Here is an 18452-nt window from a genome sequence, read left to right on the forward strand (position 1 = left end):
GCCACACCTGGGCCAAGTCTGCGCTTCAGTTACAGTACGTCTATGTGTAAGGATCTGTAAGGTCATGTCCTAATGCAAGTCTCCTGTATGACTATGAAAGTGCAGAGCAAATTAGTTTGTGCTGCATACTGTAACTAGATTACGGTGTGCTCACCTGTTTTCCCGACGAAATGTCTGGATGATAGAACTTACAGTAGTTCTCCCAACATTTGGCTGCACCCTTCGACCAGCCTCGGCCATTGTGAGGCCATGGTTTATCACATGATCCACAAGTGTTGCCCTGATTTCGTCAGGAACGTGTCTATGTGGTTGGCCTCTTCTCACCCGGTTTTGTCCTCGTCCTCCACCGATCCTCACTCCTCTTCCACGAGGCTGACGTTCCATGTTCTGCTGTTTTGTAGATTCAGTATGCACCTCATGCCAATCCTGTCTGTTGGTTTACATTGCAGTATATATGTACTTGTGGAGTGGGGGATGCTGTGCCGCGGTTCACCTGTGACTGGGTAGGAGAGGCTTTTCATTGGTTGCAAGTAGGAGTGACACACACCAATTTTCATTAGTGTGAGATAAGGTTCACCTGAGACATGTAGTTTATGGAGATTTTCATGGGAACTCCTCCAAAATAGGGTTTTCAAAATGGGTGTATGAATCGTTTGACAAGCTGTTCAGCAATTTTGAGTGCACTGACACAAGCAATGCAATGAAGACTATTAGTTGTAAGGACAATGACTATTCAGCCGGTACAAGTATGAATAATTGTGACATTCATGATGAAAGAAAGGAGATAGTGATGAATAGGAAGTCAAACGTGACCATTCTTTAGATATTTGTACTCACTCAACTGCTTCATGTCCAAAGGCATTTGCCTTTGGACGCAGTGAACGTGAAACCGCCACAGGGTTGTGCCAAAACGACTACATGTTGTGGTGGTTGAACTAACTGTTGTGCAATGTTCAATTCTGTTGTGAGAAATGCACCAAAGCGACTGAGAAAAACTGTAAGTCAAAGTGATTATACATTATGTTGATTTTCATTTCTTACAAAGAAGTAAAGTCACTGCATTACTTACATTTTGTGAGGTGCATTTGCAACACAGCTACTGTTCAATATCGATCATCTACATTGTTTTGTTTTAACTCAAAATCACCACAGAGACATTGAAGACATTTCTGGGAGGTTTCATTGATTTATTGTTTTACCAATTTCTGTGCAAGGGTAAGAATTACAAAAATCTACACACTAGAGATGATAATATATCCTGTTTCTATCATACAATGTTACTTTTACAAGCGTCCTTTAACAATATGTATATATTCATTCCGATGTACCTATTACACATTAAAGATATACTGATCATCCTCATAAGACGGACCACAAATATCACCAACAGTAAACAAGTTTGGCTAAACGTACGCACAGCCTGCAGTGACCATGTGTACTCTAGACGAGGCTTGACAAGCTTCAATGATGATGTGCTATATCATGTTCCTAGTACAAGTTCATCAAAATGAAAACACAAAACTTACAAATGCAGCACAGTTCCCTGTAGTGTTTTTTGTATAAGTGCATTAGTCATTTGAAGTGTACGAGAGTCTGTTGAGGTAACACAGCTAATCCTTTAATATAGAGAGTTGACAATAATATAAGCTCTTTTTTTTATGTTTGTCTTTATTTCATTGTTTTAATTATAGGCACAGCATATCTATAATGGTCACAACAACTTTCGGTATTATTTGTATTACTGTACTTCAGGTTATTTTGCTACTCTCTGGCCCATTCTGACATTAACAGATGAAGAAAAAAGAGAAAGTAGTTTTGGCTAAGGAAATCACTTACTTTTCTTTTGATATATAAGAATTAAGAAGTAACTTTAGAAACAGATTCCCAGTCCTGACACGGAGTGGACACTATCAAATATTAGAATCACAGTGGGTATATAACAGTCCTGGTCCACTGCTGAGGAAATGTAACAAATGGAGGGAGAAGAGGAGCTGCACTGCTGCCGCCTGACACAACTTTGCCTGACACAGGCTATTGGACAATGAGACTACCATCGCAGTGGCCGTAAACTTGCCAGACTGAAGCAGCAGCACAAGCTGGCAAACTGGTGCCAATTAGGCCCATTTGTGCTTTAGTTGCCAATCAGTCTGCTGCCAGGAGTTTCACCAACACTTTTTTCTTAGCTTTACCCAGCTCCTTACATTTCAAGGTAACATTTGGAGGATTTCATTTAAAGCCACCGTGCATAGAGGTTTTGTATAGAATCTTTTAACGGCTTGGGGCCGAAGCCCATGATAACATTACACAGCTGCAATTTCCTTGGAGCCAGCATCTAGTGGTCATTAGAAAAACTGCAGTTTGAGACAGGTCCACTGTGTTTTCCCCATCCAGCCATGTTGTCTGTCTGTCTGCTTATGCTGTGACGCTGTGGGACAGGCTTGCTGAGACAACTTCTTTCAATATAAATGGTATATAAAAGGAATATTATGAACCACCACCACAGACTAGATGTCTACATGATTAGTGGTGAAATATTCCCTTAAGTATTCTCTTTATAATGGAGCAGGAAACCACTCACAAAGAACACGCTCATGGCATCTTTGTAACCTAATAACATTTCATTGAGATACTTCTCTGTTGTGTTTCAGTAAACAGAAGCATTTTCCAGTGCATCCCTTTACCCAGCATGGCTATTCAGCATGACAGCATTACTATAAAATAATTCTCATAGATTTAAATCCTATTTTTGCGTAACATATCACTGCAGTACAGTACATTGACTTGTTCCCAACACACGTGGAAACAGAGTGGATGTTGTGGGCAGAAACAAGCACCTATCCTACACTACACAAGATTAGTGGTAAATATTCATCGGGTGTCAATGTTTGTTTTGCCGTCCAAAAAAAGGGGAAGGGACATGATGATAATCTGAATCACTCTGTATCCACAGCATTCTTCAACCACTTGTCTGACTGGAGCTACATGTTACCTTGTTTGTCCGAGGAAGAAGAGGAGGTGGATGGTGATGGAGACGGTGCTTTGGGGAAGACCCTGTCAGTGGGAGTAATGCTCGGGCTGCCCAAACCAGACGAACTGGAGCTGCTGGAGCGGTGAGGTCCTTGGCCCTGTCCAATCACAGGAGCCGGTCGAACAGGTCTGACAGGCGGGGGCCTTAAAGGAGCACTTGGTCTACGGACTGACAGAGCGGGCTTAAAAGTGGTCATAGTCTCAGATGAGGAGCTACTACTGCTGCGTCGCTGGGCTGCATCTGGATCCCTGATCACCATGGTATGGAGAGGGCTGGCAGACACCTCCTGCACTCCACCAGGGTGCTTAAGCGGCTCCAATGTGTCGAGCACAACGTCAGGCGCGTGCTTGGCTACATTCTGCCTCTCCAACTCACGCAACTCATGCAGGGCTGTATTCATTGTTTTCTCTATATCCTGAGAAGCATAAGTAGAGGAAAAAACAAAAGACACTGATGTCAAGCAACCAAGCAGAGAGTAGCTAAATCTATTTTAAGTTTTATTCCTCAGAGCTCGAGCCTTTTTATGTGATGGTGGAAAAACTAAACCCAAAATTTTATTTGCCAACTGTGTAATGTTTTGGTACCCATCAAAGAGCTAATGATGCACATAATATTTAGGAATGGTAGCGAGAATTGAGATTTTTTTCCTCCTTAATTTTGCCTCGATACAGTTATGATTTTTCAGATGAAGCTATAAAAGGAAGCTCCCTTTTTAGAGAAGCCATACATATAGGATAGTTGTATACGTACATGTTTGTTATACAATAAAATAAGAAAAGTCTATATTAAAAACTGCATGTGCTTTTAAGGATTTTAATCACCTCAGCGAGTGCCTCGGTCTCAAGAGCCTTGTGGTCTCCTAAACTTGCATGCCGGGTGGTGCTTGGTGATGATCTTTGAGAGTGGCTGTCGACAAACGCCTTTCTATCAGGGTGGCTGATGCAGCCAGCACTGCCAAATGTGGTGAGACGGCGTTTCTCGGGACTGTCAGTTAGACCCCTGCTGACAGCTATTTTGTGTGGACTCTGGGGGCGAGGCATAACCCTGGGGGGTAGATCAGCAGCTCTGGTGGGGCTCAGGCTGTCGGCGCCATTCCTATGGCGTGGAGCTGCAGCGCCATCTGATCGCACTCGCACCCTAAAAAGAGGCGATGAAATTGATATTTAATTCGTGAATAGTTTCAGTTTCTTTGCTCTGGATAAATATTCAATGTCCTTCCTCTCTCAAGTCCATCCCAAATATCTAACTGTTACTACCTTCCTAATGCTGGTCCAAAGCGGTTCTCAGGTGTGTGTTCACAAGGAGACTGACGCTCATTCCTTGATGAGGTTCTGTCATCGTGGTGCGGCCCACTGCTGGTCTCACTCTCAGTCCGATGAATGCTCTCTGAGAACGCGTCGTCCCTGATACAGATGCATATCGATGACGCTTTTTTATTCATGTTTAACATAGAAAATAATTGACAGTAGTCTGCTAGATAAACTAAATAAGGAGTTCTGCAGTGTTTGAACTGTTAATTCATTTCTGTGTTCAATTTTTTTAAAGATTTTTTTCTTGATGAATGAATCATTGATAACTACATTCCCATTTCATTTAAAGCAACTGTTCATTGAGTTTTTGTACAAAGTATACAATCTGTTAAAGCCAGAACTGTAAGTGCTTGATTCTGAAGCCAAAGCCGACGTAACAGAGTTGTAATTTCCTTGGAGTCAGTGTCTAGAAGTCAATAGGGAACTGCAGTTTCAGGCAGTTTCACTGTCTTCAACTTCTTTCATTATAGTTGTTGAAAATCAAATGAGAATCCTTAATAATCACATCCCTGCACAAAAACACCACAGCATTGTACCTACCAAGCCCATTCTTTTAAAGGGAAACATTAACCACTAATTACTCTGTCCTTTTGGTCCTTTTCTGCATAAATCACTACTCTTCCTAATTTAGCTTTAATTTTGTTACCTGCCTACTATTTATCAGAAAAGAAGCTATTAAGAAATTAAAGGCCTCCATTCAATACGTGACCTGAGTGAATGTCCATTCGAAGAAAATCTCTTTTTAGCAAATTGTGGATCAGAGGGTAATTGCTTCGACCACAAAGGTTATGTTTTTGTTACCCTTTGTCTGTTAGCAGAATTACAGAATAACTACCACTTGAATCTGAATCATGAAAAGATGGATTGTAGCCAAATAAAGATCTCAACACATTTTGGAATAAATAAGAGTGATTAATGTGCTTAGTTGAGGTCTGCCCTCTTTGAGTATCTGTTGCTCCAATAAGAATGCAATAAAATGAAAGTGTAGCATTTTATTCATAATGATCCTTTCATTAGGAAGATTTCATTAAGGCCAAGCTTTCTGAAAATGGAACACAACTGACAAGCTTTTTTTTTTTTAACTTTTTATGGGCTTCACAGCCTAAATAAATCGAACTTACATGTCTTGTACCACAATGTATTGATGTGGGATCAGCCCATCCACACCATTATGTCGCCCTTCCCACCAGTCCTGAGAAGCTCGCAGGTAGAGCAGCAGAGAGGCTCCCTTCTTAAAGGACAGCTCTCTTGGACTTCGGCCCACGTAGTCAAATTTGGCTATGGCTTCGATTTGCTCCAATTCTGCCATATGAAAAAAGATCAGAGGAAATCTCATTATTTTCTCTGTCAGCTTCTCAACATCCAGCTGCTGTCTTCACAATGGATTGATGTGTTTGCTGACTCACCATCATCACTTGTGTTAGGCCCGGTACCATTGTCAATCTCATCCAGAGCTCCTGGTTCACTGTGGGGGCTTTCACTGGAGAGAGGAGATGCAGAAAAGGAAATGAAAAAAATAAGAGCCATTTACGCACTCTTATTCTTCAATCATTACCTTTTATAACAAAGGAATCCTTAATTACCAGACCAATATTATATTTATCATGTGGCAGCAACCTCAATAGACCGAGGCATGCAGACAGTCAAGACAACCTGCTGACATTCAAACCAACCATCGGAACATGAAAGAAAGATGATTTACGTGATTTATCAGCTGGTCTTATCATTTCGGAAACTGCTGATCTACTGGGATTTTCCCACCACAGCTAGGGTTTACAGAGAATGATCCGCAAAAAAGAAAATATTCAGTAAGAGGTGATGGAAAAATGGTCAGACTGCTTCCAGCTGGTAGGAAGGCAACAGCATCCTAAATAAGTACTTGTTACAATCAAGGTATCCAAAAAAATATCAGTGATTGCACACCTAGTGCCATTCCTGTCAGTAAGTCTACAAGTCATGTGGACTTACCAAAGTTGGACAACAAAAGACTGGAAAAATATTTCCTGGTCTTTCTTCCTTTATATTCAGATAGTAGTGTCATAATTTGGCACCAGGAACATGAAAGCATTGGTCCATTGTGCCTTGTATCAACAGGTGGTGTAATAGCATAAGAGATGGGTCTTGTGATACTCTGGGCCTGTCAGTACCAAATCAGCATCTTTTAATCAGCACAGGTTCAATGTTTTTTGTGACATTCAGATGGTAGGGTCAGAATCAGAGCATTGTGTCAGCGGTTAAGGCTGCTGGTGGTGTAATGGTGTAGGGGACATTTTCTTGGGACACTCAGGACTAACTAAGCATTATTTAGATGCCACAGCCTACCTAAGTACTGTTGTTGACCATATTCAGCCTTCACAGCGTACTTCTGATGGTTGCTTTCGGGACAATAACATGCCATGTCACAAAGCTCAAATCATCTCAAACTGTTATGTTGCAAATGACAATGAATTCACTGTAGTCAAACGGCCTCCACGGTCACCTGATCCTAATCTGATAGTCTTTGAGAGCGGAATGGGAGATTCGCATCGTGGAAGTGCAACAAACAGATCTGCAGCAACTGCATGATGCTATCATGTCAGCTTGGACCAAAATCTTCCAGGACCTTAATGAAGATATGCCATGAATAATAAAACAGCTCGGAAGGCAAAAGGGACTCCAACCCAGTATTAGCAAACTGTGCCTAATAAAGTGTCAGTTTTTATTGCAAATGTTGTTCATGCAAATGAAAAGCTAAAAAAGATCCTGGCCTTTTTAATTTTTCTATATGCATATTTTTTCATGTATTTTTTGGAAACCTCTAAAACATACACTTTATACACCAAATTAAAGCAAAATCCAAACTACCTACTACATTAAATGTGAGATTCATATTATCCAATTAAATGACTGATCAGGATAAATCCTTTTAACAAGGAACTGAACAGCTACTCTTCATTCTTTAACCCTTGTGTGGTGTTCGTATTTTTGTTACTCAGCCAGTGTTCATGGGTCTGGTGGACCCGCTAGAGTTTTGGCTTTCCAAATTAACACTATCAAACAATTTTATGTTAAATTACTCAACAGATGTTTACTTCATCCCAATTACAAGACATATGAACAGCAAACATGGTTAATTTTTTCCCTTTACCTTTGTTAGATCACATTTATGAATTAATGTGCTTCTCGTTTTTCTTTTATATAAAATGTTATAAATAAATCAGTTATAATCAAGTGGAGTGAGTGGAAAGACACAACACATTTACACGTGAAAAAATAATTAATTGTTTAATTTTTCTTTTGAAAAAAACTGAACACGGGTCTCACAGACCCGAACACCATACAAGGGTTAATTCTAGCAGTTGGATCATTTAAGAAAGGCATTATTGATGTTATTCAATAATCATATTGCTGGTGCATACAGTCTTTAAATAAACAACACTTGCTAGCGTCGCTATAGAAAATAAGTCTTGTGTTTATGAGAAAAAAGCCAATACCCTTTATTAGGTGTCTGTCTAAGAAGATAATTCAGTATTGAGTGTAAAATCTACAGCCTTGTACAAAATGGCTTAGAGCCAGGGTAGGAAGTGGAAAATGTTACATGGTGCTATTTTTCCAAGGCCAAGTTGTTAATGGCTCAGAAAACACAGCACATTTTGGACACCTAGCTTTGAACCTACCAGTATTCGTCCCCTCCAGCCATGCACTTCTCATACACAGGTCCTTCCAGTTCTCGCTGGGTTGGAAAGATGACCTCATGGTGGATGATGATTGTCTTAATGATCTCATTAACATGTGCTTGGCAGGCCACAGGATCTTGGTCATCTGGTATGGGCATCAGTGTGGGGCCAAAGCAAATAGCGAGATTGTAGGGGTCCATCATGTTCTCATCGCTGTACTGGGAAAGACTGTGGAAAACAGAACCAGTAAGTATCATTATTTTAATTTTGCACACCGGAAAATTTGTAGTGACGAGACTTACTGGTTTAGAAATGCAAACAGGTATCTCATGACGATGATCACAGGCCGCGGAAGAGTCACGATTATCTGCTGAAGGTGATGAGCTCTTTCTGCACCAGAGTCAAGCTCTAAAAGTAATAAACAACAACAATCACAGAGTGCTACACTAAATAAAACATATTCCACATGTTTTCCTGGAATGTTACTCACTGGTAGTGGATATGAGGTCGGCGAAACGCTCTTTAGGGAACAGGGGGTTTTCCAACCCCCGGAAGTAAAGCTTAAGAACTCCCGCCACAGAGTTAATATCATGATCTGTCTGATCATCCATCAGTGGATCTTCTCCTGTAGATGTAGCATATTTTCAGTCTACTCAGTATTCATCCATTGCACTCACTTTCATGTAAGATAGCAGTGATTCTTAATATACATTTCAAATTCGGAAGTTAATGTATGCATTAAGAGTGCAGTTATGTTTGCTCATTTAGGATGCTGATCTCATGTATTATGCATTAAATGGTTTACATGTCCATTACAGGGTTACATATGGCACACAGGCTCTTTATTTGCACTTTAGAGTCCTGTGAGAGTAACTGCGGTTTCTGAGGTGGGCAAAACGAAATTTAAAATCAATCAAGAGTAGATGGCTAAGTGACCTGGGACTAACCTCTTTCAAATGCATTTTTAATATCATTGACTTCGACCTGGGATCCTGGAACTCGAAATATACCTTGCTGCTGAAGACCTGTGGACATATAAAGCTGTTAGTCTAAAATGGAAAAAAAGGTATTAATATAAATGGCACACCCCCTTAAAAATAAACCAGATTTATTTCTGTTGAATGTCTCAGTAAAGGAGTTTCTTCTGTTTTTTGTATCTAAGTATAAAAACAAGCTTAAAGATAGGAGACTTCAAACATATTAAAAAAAACAAAGGAAAGGGAAGGGTGTCTGAGGGCGAGCGTCTGGTGGCCGGGCCTTAGTCCATGGAGCCCGGCCGGGCACAGCCTGAAAAAGGGCCATGGGCCCATCTTCCTGCAGGCCCACCACCCGCAGGAGGCACCGTAGGGGTCGGGTGCAATGTGAGTCAGGCGGCGGCCAGGAGCGGAGGCCCTGGCAGACCGATCCCCGGCTAACAAGACTGGCAATTGGGACATGGAATGTCACCTCTCTGGTGGGGAGGGAGCCTGAGCTAGTGCGTGAGGTTGAGAGGTACCGGCTAGATATAGTCGGGCTCACCCCTTCGCCTTTCAGGCCAGGTCCTGACTGTCGTCTGTGCTTATGCGCTGAGCAGCAGTTCAGAGTACCCAGCCTTCTTGGAGTCCCTGAGTGGGGCACTGGCGGGTGCTCCTCCTGGGGACTCTGTTGTCCTACTGGGAGACTTCAATGCTCACATGGGCAATGACAGTGAGACCTGGAAGGGCGTGATTGGGAGGAATGGCCTCCCGGATCTGAACCCGAGCGGTGTTTTGTTATTGGACTTCCGTGCAAACCACAGTTTGGCCATAATGAACACCATGTTCGAACATAAGAGTATCCATAAGTGCACGTGGCACCAGGACACTCTAGGCCATAGGTGTCAAACTCTGGCCCGCGGGCCAAATTTGGCCCGCAGCCTAATTACATTTGGCCCGCAAAGCCATACCAAATTACTATTAGAGCAGGCCTACTGGTATTATACAGCTAATATATATATTGTTTAGTATTAAGCTTTGCTTGTTCCATATTCAGTTTTCCAGCAAAACTTATTTGAGTCCATAAGAAAAGATTCATTCTTATATCTGGAGGAAGATTTTTTTTTCAATAAATATTCATGTTAGCCCGCAACTTTGTTCCAGTTTTGAATTTTGGCCCACTGCGTATTTGAGTTTGACACCCCTGCTCTAGGCCACAGGTCGATGTGGTATGTAATCGTATCACCAGACCTGAGGCCATATGTTTTGGACACTCGGGTAAAGGGAGGGGCTGAGCTGTCAACTGATCACCACCTGGTGGTGAGTTGGATCAGGTGGCGAAGGAGGACGCTGGACAGACCTGGCGCACCCAAACGTACAGCGAGGGTGTGCTGGGAACGTCTAGCAGAGGCCCCAGTCTGCAAGATCTTCAACGCACACCTCTGGCAGAGCTTCAACAGCATTCCGAGGGAGACTGGGGACATTGAGTCCGAATGGACCATGTTCAGCACCTCCATTGCCGAAGCCACTGCATGGAGCTGCGGCTACAGGGTAGTTGGTGCCTGCCATGGTGGTAACCCCCGAACCAAATGGTGGACACCTGAGGGGAGGGGAGCCACCAAGCTTAAGAAGGAGTCCTACCGGGCTTGGTTAGCTTGTGGGACTCCAGAGGTGCTGTTGACTTCGACAGAGAAAATCATCAGGCGGTGGAAGGAATACTTTGAGGACCTCCTCAATCCCACTGGCACATCTTCCGTGGTGGAAGCAGAGTCCGGGGACGAAGGGGATGACCCGTCAATCTCTGGGGACGAGGTTACTGAGGCAGTTAAACAACTCCTTGGTGGCAGAGCCTCGTCCACCCCAAGTTCCTGAAGGCTCTGGATGTTTTAAGGCTGTCTTGGTTGACACGTCTCTGCAATGTTGCGTGGGGATCGGGGGCAGTACCCCTGGACTGGCAGACCGAGGTGGTGGTCCCCATCTTTAAGAAAGTGGACCAGAGGGTGTGTTCCAACTACAGGGGAATCACACTCCTCAGCCTCCCTGGGAAAGTCTATGCCAGGGTGCTGGAGAGGAGAGTTTGAACCTCGGATACAGGAGGAACAATGCGGTTTTTGTCTTGGCCGTGGAACACTGGACCAGCTCTTTATCCTCTTGAGGATACTCGAGGGAACATGGGAGTTTGCCCTACCAGTCTACATGTGCTTTGTGGACTTGGAGAAGACATTCGACCGTGTCCCTCGGGGGTCCTGTGGGGGATGCTCCGGGAGTATGGGGTGTCTGGACCATTGTTACGGGCCATTCAGTCCTTATATGACCGTTGCAAGAGCTTGGTCCGCATTGCCGGCAATAAGTCGGACTCGTTCCTGGTGGGTGATGGGCTCTGCCAGGGCTACCCTTTGTCACTGATTATGTTCATAATTTTTATGGACAGAATTTCTAGGCGTGGCCAAGTGGCGGAAGGCTTTCACTTTGGTGGTCTCAGGATCTCATCTCTGCTTTTCGCAGATGATATGGTCCTGTTGGCTTCATCAGGTGATGGCCTCCAGCTCGCCTTGGAATGGTTCGCAGCCGAGTGTGAAGCAGTGGGAATGAGAATCAGCACCTCCAAATCTGAGGCCATGGTCCTCAGTTGGAAAAGGATGGAGTGCCCACTCCGGGTTGGGGACACCCTCTGAAGGGTGGCTGGCCTCTCCCTTAGAGATAGAGTCAGAAGTTCGGCCATTCGGGAGGGGCTCAAAGTAGAGCCGCTGCTCCTCCGCATTGAAAGGAGCCAGTTGAGGTGGTTCGGGCATCTGACAAGGATGCCCCCTGTGCGCCTCCTGGGCGAGGTTTTCCGGGCATGTCTCACCAGGAGGATGCCCTGGGACACGCTGGAGAGATTATATCTTCTCTGCTTGGGCTGCTGCCCCTGCGACCTGGCCCCGGATAAGCGGAAGAAAATGGATGGATGAATGTGGCAATTAGACTATAAACACCTTAATTCAAAATTGAGGGGTGGGGCCAAAGCTTCTGCTTTTTCAGTCATAACTGGTGGAAATCAAAATTACATTGTTTTTCTTATTATAACAATCTTCACAAGACAGACGTTACTATTAGTTAGTAAGAGATTCATTAGCATCTCTTGGACAGTAGAAGTCCTGTTTATCACTTACACCCCATCTTCTTTCTTATATATAAGGATTAATGTAAGCTGAGCATCATGAATATTAGAATGCAACCCATTTTGAGAAATGAATGAATCATAGAAATTAATATTTCACCTCACTCTCTCATCCAGGCTTGTACATATGAAATGCTCCAGTTTAAGATTTTCCAAACGATCCAGTTGGAGCAGTTATATTATCTCACATTGAATGCTATTTCACTGCTAATAACTTCTAAAATACCAAAAATATTTGAATGGCTACTATTAACAATATTAAGGTTGTATATACATATCATTCAGTTTTATTTTATTTATATAGGACCGAATCTCAACAACAGTCACACCAGGGCACTTTATATTAGGTAAAGACCCTACAATAACAGAGAGAAAACCCTAACAATCAGATTGTATAAAATTATATGTTTTGTTGTGTTTTGATTATACAGACTGAAAACTACATGTAAGCAAGAAAATGAAAAGGGAAACTCTGTCTGCTCTGTCTACTTGCTGTAATGAATAACTGTCTGTCTGTTGGTCTGTTAGCACTCTATTGCAGTTTTTAACCCTTTCATGCATGAATTATGACAACCTCAATCAGGATTTTTTACATTTTTATTCATCTTTAGGCATGAAAAAAAGATTTTTGAACTTAATTTTTTTACACATGTATTTTTAAAAGTTTTTTTTTTCATGTCCACTTAGGTGGACAACATACGTTTTTGGCTTATGAAGTTGACAAACGAATAAATAATATACACTGTGTGTTGTGATCATGTGCAAGTATGCCATCAACCCTGACACACATACAGGAAAACAGCCTTTGAATATCTCTCCACTGTAGTGACCACTATACGTGAAAGGGTTAAGATATAATTTTCAAATTTTGTGTGATGATAGACACCAATAAAAGCTCGAGTTGATTAATTTAGGTGAAAACTTTATATTGAGAGTCTGGAGAGACATAAGCGCTCTTATTGTCGTCGTTTCTATCTAAAATTGCAGGGTCTCTACTTTGCAATATAAGAATCCTTAATGCAGAATCCGATGCATTTTTGTTTTGTTAAATTTGAATTTGTTGAATTTTGTTGTAAATTTGCACTACACAAATAAAACATCAGCCTTTGTGGAAAGATAACTTATGAATAGAACTGGAACATACCATACAGGTTGATGTATCGAATACAGCTCTCAACCACCGCTGGTATAGGCTGGCCTGAATCCTATAGACACAATCAAATTATTACTAGAGAAACCACTAAATCAGAAATTAATAACCATAAGAAACAGTCACACTAGCAAGCCATTATGATGAGAAGGCTGAGATGATATCATTTATCACTTAACGTTAACTTTCTGAGTCACAATATGCAAAACAAAAATAAATTAGTGCACCACGATAACAGTATTTTCACAGGAATCCCAATGGGACAGAGGCACAGAAATGTTGGTTAGCATACTAAATACAGTGTAATGATCCCACCCAGCTATAAGACAGAGTACCTGACTCCTCGCACGGACATTCCGTCTTCCCCTGGGCAGAGAGCAGTAAGGCACGTAGACAGAGGAAGAGAAGCAACAACAACCACAACAGGTTAGTGAGAGAGACAGATCTTACAAAGAGAGACAGACAGACAGACAGACAGACAGACAGAGAGAGAGAGAGAGAGAGAGAGAGAGAGAGAGAGAGAGAGAGAGAGAAGGACGAGGCATGGCCTGAGAAAAGCATCAGTGCCATGTGGCGTGTGAGACATGAGGGCATGGTTTGGGGGGGAGTGGGAGGGAAGGGCCTACTTCAGAGCATGGTGGGTGGGGGGAAGACACATATTTTTCCAGCCAAAAACAGCTTCTTGACTTGAAGGGAAATTAGAATCGATTTATCAGTCGATCTGCTAATTACGACATCTCCTCAACTAACTGATTCTTTATTTGTTCTGTGAGAAAAAAGCCCATTGAAGAACTACTAAGATATAAATAATGATAATAAAACATACAACACTATATAAAAAAATCAATAAAGCAAAAAAAAAAATTTTTTTTCCTTTTGTTTTTTTGTCAGTTGATTCATTGGTTAATCGTTTTATCTCTGTACTTTTGTCGGTGCATGCCCTGCTTGTCTGCTGAGTGGAAGTGGCCATCTGTTTATTTGCATAGCTGCTGTGTGGCCAACTGACATACAGCCAAATTAATTCAGTGTACGGAGGCTGGGGGCTCACAAGAACAAACCTTATACTGGTGCTTTTGAAAATACACCATCTTCACATCAAGCTGCTGGACCAGCTTTCACCTTATCTAGTGTTTTCGTCAAATGTGAAGACAAGCATTGAGCAAGAGGAAAGTCAGTGCATGAGTGAGGCAATGTTTGGATAAAAGAGTGGTCACAGGCAAGAGAACCCCCAAGGACTGCTAGCGAGAAAGCTGAGCTCATGAGAGACAGAGGGCACAGATGGGCTTATACCTGAATGAAGGCCTCCATATTGCCGTTAAACAGCCTAGGGTTAAAAATGGAGCGAGGTCTACACTTCCGCATTCTCTGGGGTTTAGGGGGAAGAGTTGGGGGCCTGGGGAGATGGTGGGGTTTGTAGGGTTGGTACAATGCAAACATGAAAAATAATGCAATATGCAACAGTAAAACTGATTTTGCTTAAGATGTTTTTCTTTTCAGATCTTTACCAAAACAATAGGCTGCTCCAAATCATAAAGAATATGGTAGTCATATATTGACCGTTTCTGAGATAGGCTACAGTCATTTGCTTTCTTGCTGAGAGCTAGATGAGACAGCCGATACTCTTTTCATATCTTCATGATAAATATGAAGAGACAGAGTGCAATTAGTCAAACTCTCGCTCAGACAGGAAGGGAAAATAATTCATGGCTCTCCATTAATTTTGAATAGCATAAAGGTGTATCCGTTACAGTTCTGTCACCTGTCAAAAAACTACAAACCTGATATGACAGAGATAAAGAAGAAAAGATAAAGATGGGCAACTTAACAAAAAAACAAATTAATAGAGAATGTGAAATATGTCAGTTTTAGGCGTTTTGGGTAAATTAAGCGAAAAACCTGCTACATCCATTATTAATACTTTCTATAGACAGTACAAAGTACTGCACTACAAAGTACAGTGGAATATGTTTCATTTAGTGGGCAATCAATAAGTGAGTGTATAATGTATTACGCTGTCTCTATAAAGCCATAATCATATTATCTAGCTTAGCACAATGTTTTAAAACCAAAAATAAATAAATAAGTACCTTGAAATTGCTTAGCTAGTGGCTTTAAATGTATAATATTTTGTGTTGCTTATTATCTAAAATCCGAATTATACAAATGATACATTGTGCTTGCACTAGCTATTTGCTACTAAATGCTAACTTAAATTAGCAAACCCTTTGCTGTAGCCTCAATCTGAGCATACAATCATCTGAGTGGGACCAACACACCATCAGGATGAACAGAATCAGCTTTCTGGCATCAACTTTCTCATTTAACACTTGGCAAGAAAGCAAATTTGTGTATTAACCTAAAAGTAAAAATAATACAAGGATGGAGCTCCTGTGACTTTCTCAAAGTAATAATGACTGAAAGGTAATACATCACAAAATACTCAATACAGATATAATTAAATATAAAATTTAATTGATCAAAATAAAAGTCAAGCATTTGTATTTGTCACACGCCCTTCTTGTCAATATTTTTTAATTTTCTCCTCATTTAATTGTTTTTATTAATCAAATCATTATCCATCTCACTGGCATTTCAGTCCCTAGTCTTAAGATATATCTATAGATAAAAGCATCTCTAATTTGGATCCAAACCATTCAACATGGTGAGGTAACGATATTCCTACACTGTGACTTTATTTGTGCCATATCCAAGGACACAGGAAGGATTTTACACATCATTGCCAACTTTATTCACCCTCTTGTCACTGAAAACCTTACCTCGTTGTTCCATATTCAGCCCTCTCCCCTAAAAGGAATAAGCACACACAGAGAGAGGCTAAATTAGAACACACTAGTTTTACAATCACAGAAGTTAGCAGCACGGTTGAGTGCTGGCTGACTATACATGGCTGGCAGATGGAGAAGGAAAGGGGTGTTATGAGAAAATGGGCATCTATTCAGTCAGGCTGAATGGGGTGAACGCCATGGTTGAATCTGACTCACCGCCAGGCAGTGGTCATTCAACAGTCACCCTAGAAACAGCACAAGAGCCCCAGAAGGGGACTAGGCTGCAGACTAGCTCTGTGAAAGTGAAAATGTATCCAGAGGCAACAAGAGTGGGAGCTGATTTGTACAGTATTATGATTTCATGATATGTGCACCACATTAGCACACTCACACGCACGTTTCAGTATAGCAAACAAATTAAGGCCTCGCTTTGATCAGTCAGTCAGAAATGTTTGTTCAAGGATCATGTCATGTGTAAAGCAGCTTCCAGCACAATCCTTCTTTATGTCAAACACATAATTCCAACCTTAAAGCATACGCTAGCAAGAGTCTGATGATCACCATGACATCATGACATCAAATATACTTTTCTTCTCTCTTCTGGATGAGTTTAACACATATTTAATATCATGAATATGTAAGGAAAGCATGGGAAGAAATATCCTTTCAATGCTATACTAGTAATCCATGGTTTGAGATGACCTGCTTTTAGATCGTGCAGTTTTCAGGATGCCATGAGAACTACAACTTTACTGCATAATATCATTTATAATAATATAAGTAATATAATAAGTAATATAATTTGGTTCTGATTTCTAAAAGAATCTGTGTACAGCAGACACAACTGTGATATATGGGAGTCTGAAAACTTTTAATATTCCCAACAAAACAAAATTATTTAACACATGTTTGTGATTCCAAAGTAGCAACATTGTGACATTAAAAGACACAGACCCTTACTGACCCTTTGGCTTCATTATTTTAACAGCTCTCGGGTCTTAAATTTGTATAACAGTGCTTGTTATCATGGACTGCAGGGTTTTTGTTCTCTTAATATAGCTCTGAATGATATAATTTTGTATTGTATTTTCTAAAAGCATGGGGTAGGCTACATACAAACTGAAGATATTATGTTTTTTTAAAAATTACTTCCTTTGGCTAAATTGGCTGTATAGTGTTGTTACATATTTGCCTAACAAGTGAAAGAGCTCTGGTTCAATCCCAGAAGGAGACACAAATTCCTTTGGGGTTGCATCAGGATGGGCATCTGGTGTAAAAAATGTGCCAAATCAAACATGCAGAGTTACTGTACCTGCTATGGTGACATCTTGTAAATAAGGGAGCTGCTGAAAGTAGCTCTACTTCCTTTGGATAAAAACAGCTATAATAGATTTTCTATATGTGCTTCTATATATCAAGGTACTAATATACTCTAGAGATACTTGCTTTCTTGGCAGTTACTTTAATATAGAACTTTCTACACCGCTAAACACAGTGCGACAACATTTTAATAAGTCTCACCTTCTCCTAGCGTCTGCTTCAGAAGGTCATGCTTAGCCTGCAGTTTGACAATGAGATTGCTGCCATTCAAGTACTCCTTGTATTTCTATTGATAAGAAAGACAAAAAGACAATTAGTGCTATTTCTAGACATTCTTTGTGTTGTACTGTGCACATTTACACCACACTGCAATTTCTTTGTTCATTTGTCCGACTACTCACAGTAAAGTAGAAGCCCTCAGTCTCTTGTTGATTGGCTCGTCTTTTGGCGATGTTTGCCTTGCTCATGTAAGAGTCAGATGAGGCTGATTTCACAGACTCTGTGGATTGGCTGTGCTGGAAAGCCTCTGAAACATCAAAGTCCTCCACAGTAAGCATATCATGGAGGGTCTGCAAGGTGGCGTCAAGAGTCTTCCTCACCTGAAATAAATATAGATGTAAACTTTAGTTGTCATTTCAGCATTAATCACAACATGAATATATTTGTTTAAATACAATTATATTAAAAAAAGATAGCAAACTGGTCATTTGTACACATAAAATAATAAAAGAATATTTGTACCACTGGGCATATTTTCATTAGTCTTCTCAGTGTCTCGAACAAACTGTGGTGTAAACACGGCAGCTCAGATTATACTGCTGCAGGCTATGTGCACCGTAGTTAGACTGACAGAGTGAACAATAGAGTAATTAGCTTGCTAGCTTGATGCATCACGACATGAAAGATTAACTATGTGCCTTCCATGTGAGGCAGACAGGAAGGGACCGTGGATTTCCTTATTCATGACAGACAGCCACTGACACATACACACACCCTGGTGACCTTTAAACATGTCTGTGTGAGTCACAGTGGCCTTGGTGACCATGCTGGGGGTGGCCCCCATTGGAAGCAGGAGACTGGATGAGATAC

The 18452-nt window shown here is 41.3% G+C and overlaps 1 protein-coding gene across 1 annotated transcript in view; it reads right to left on the bottom strand.

The window, feature by feature from the left end:
- Nucleotides 1-1166: 1166 nt before the first annotated feature.
- The window catches only part of LOC146575170 (SLIT-ROBO Rho GTPase-activating protein 3-like), a 30563-nt gene continuing 13277 nt past the window's right edge, over nt 1167-18452 (bottom strand). Inside the window, exons 10-23 of the mRNA XM_085275697.1 lie at nt 17765-17962; nt 17565-17649; nt 16035-16062; nt 14548-14650; nt 13252-13312; nt 8942-9019; nt 8485-8619; nt 8297-8402; nt 7995-8222; nt 5745-5818; nt 5460-5640; nt 4285-4431; nt 3850-4165; nt 1167-3443 (exon numbers count right to left, since the gene is read on the bottom strand). Coding sequence (XP_085131823.1) covers nt 2979-3443; nt 3850-4165; nt 4285-4431; nt 5460-5640; nt 5745-5818; nt 7995-8222; nt 8297-8402; nt 8485-8619; nt 8942-9019; nt 13252-13312; nt 14548-14650; nt 16035-16062; nt 17565-17649; nt 17765-17962 — 2205 coding nt within the window. The 3' untranslated portion in view covers nt 1167-2978. The remainder of the gene's footprint in view (nt 3444-3849; nt 4166-4284; nt 4432-5459; nt 5641-5744; nt 5819-7994; nt 8223-8296; nt 8403-8484; nt 8620-8941; nt 9020-13251; nt 13313-14547; nt 14651-16034; nt 16063-17564; nt 17650-17764; nt 17963-18452) is intronic.

The sequence above is a fragment of the Mchenga conophoros genome, linkage group LG5, assembly GCF_057382185.1.
Source record: "Mchenga conophoros isolate Kocher_MC1m ecotype Shallow Benthic linkage group LG5, M_conophoros_male_GT1.1, whole genome shotgun sequence".
In the NCBI taxonomy this organism is placed as follows: domain Eukaryota; kingdom Metazoa; phylum Chordata; class Actinopteri; order Cichliformes; family Cichlidae; genus Mchenga; species Mchenga conophoros.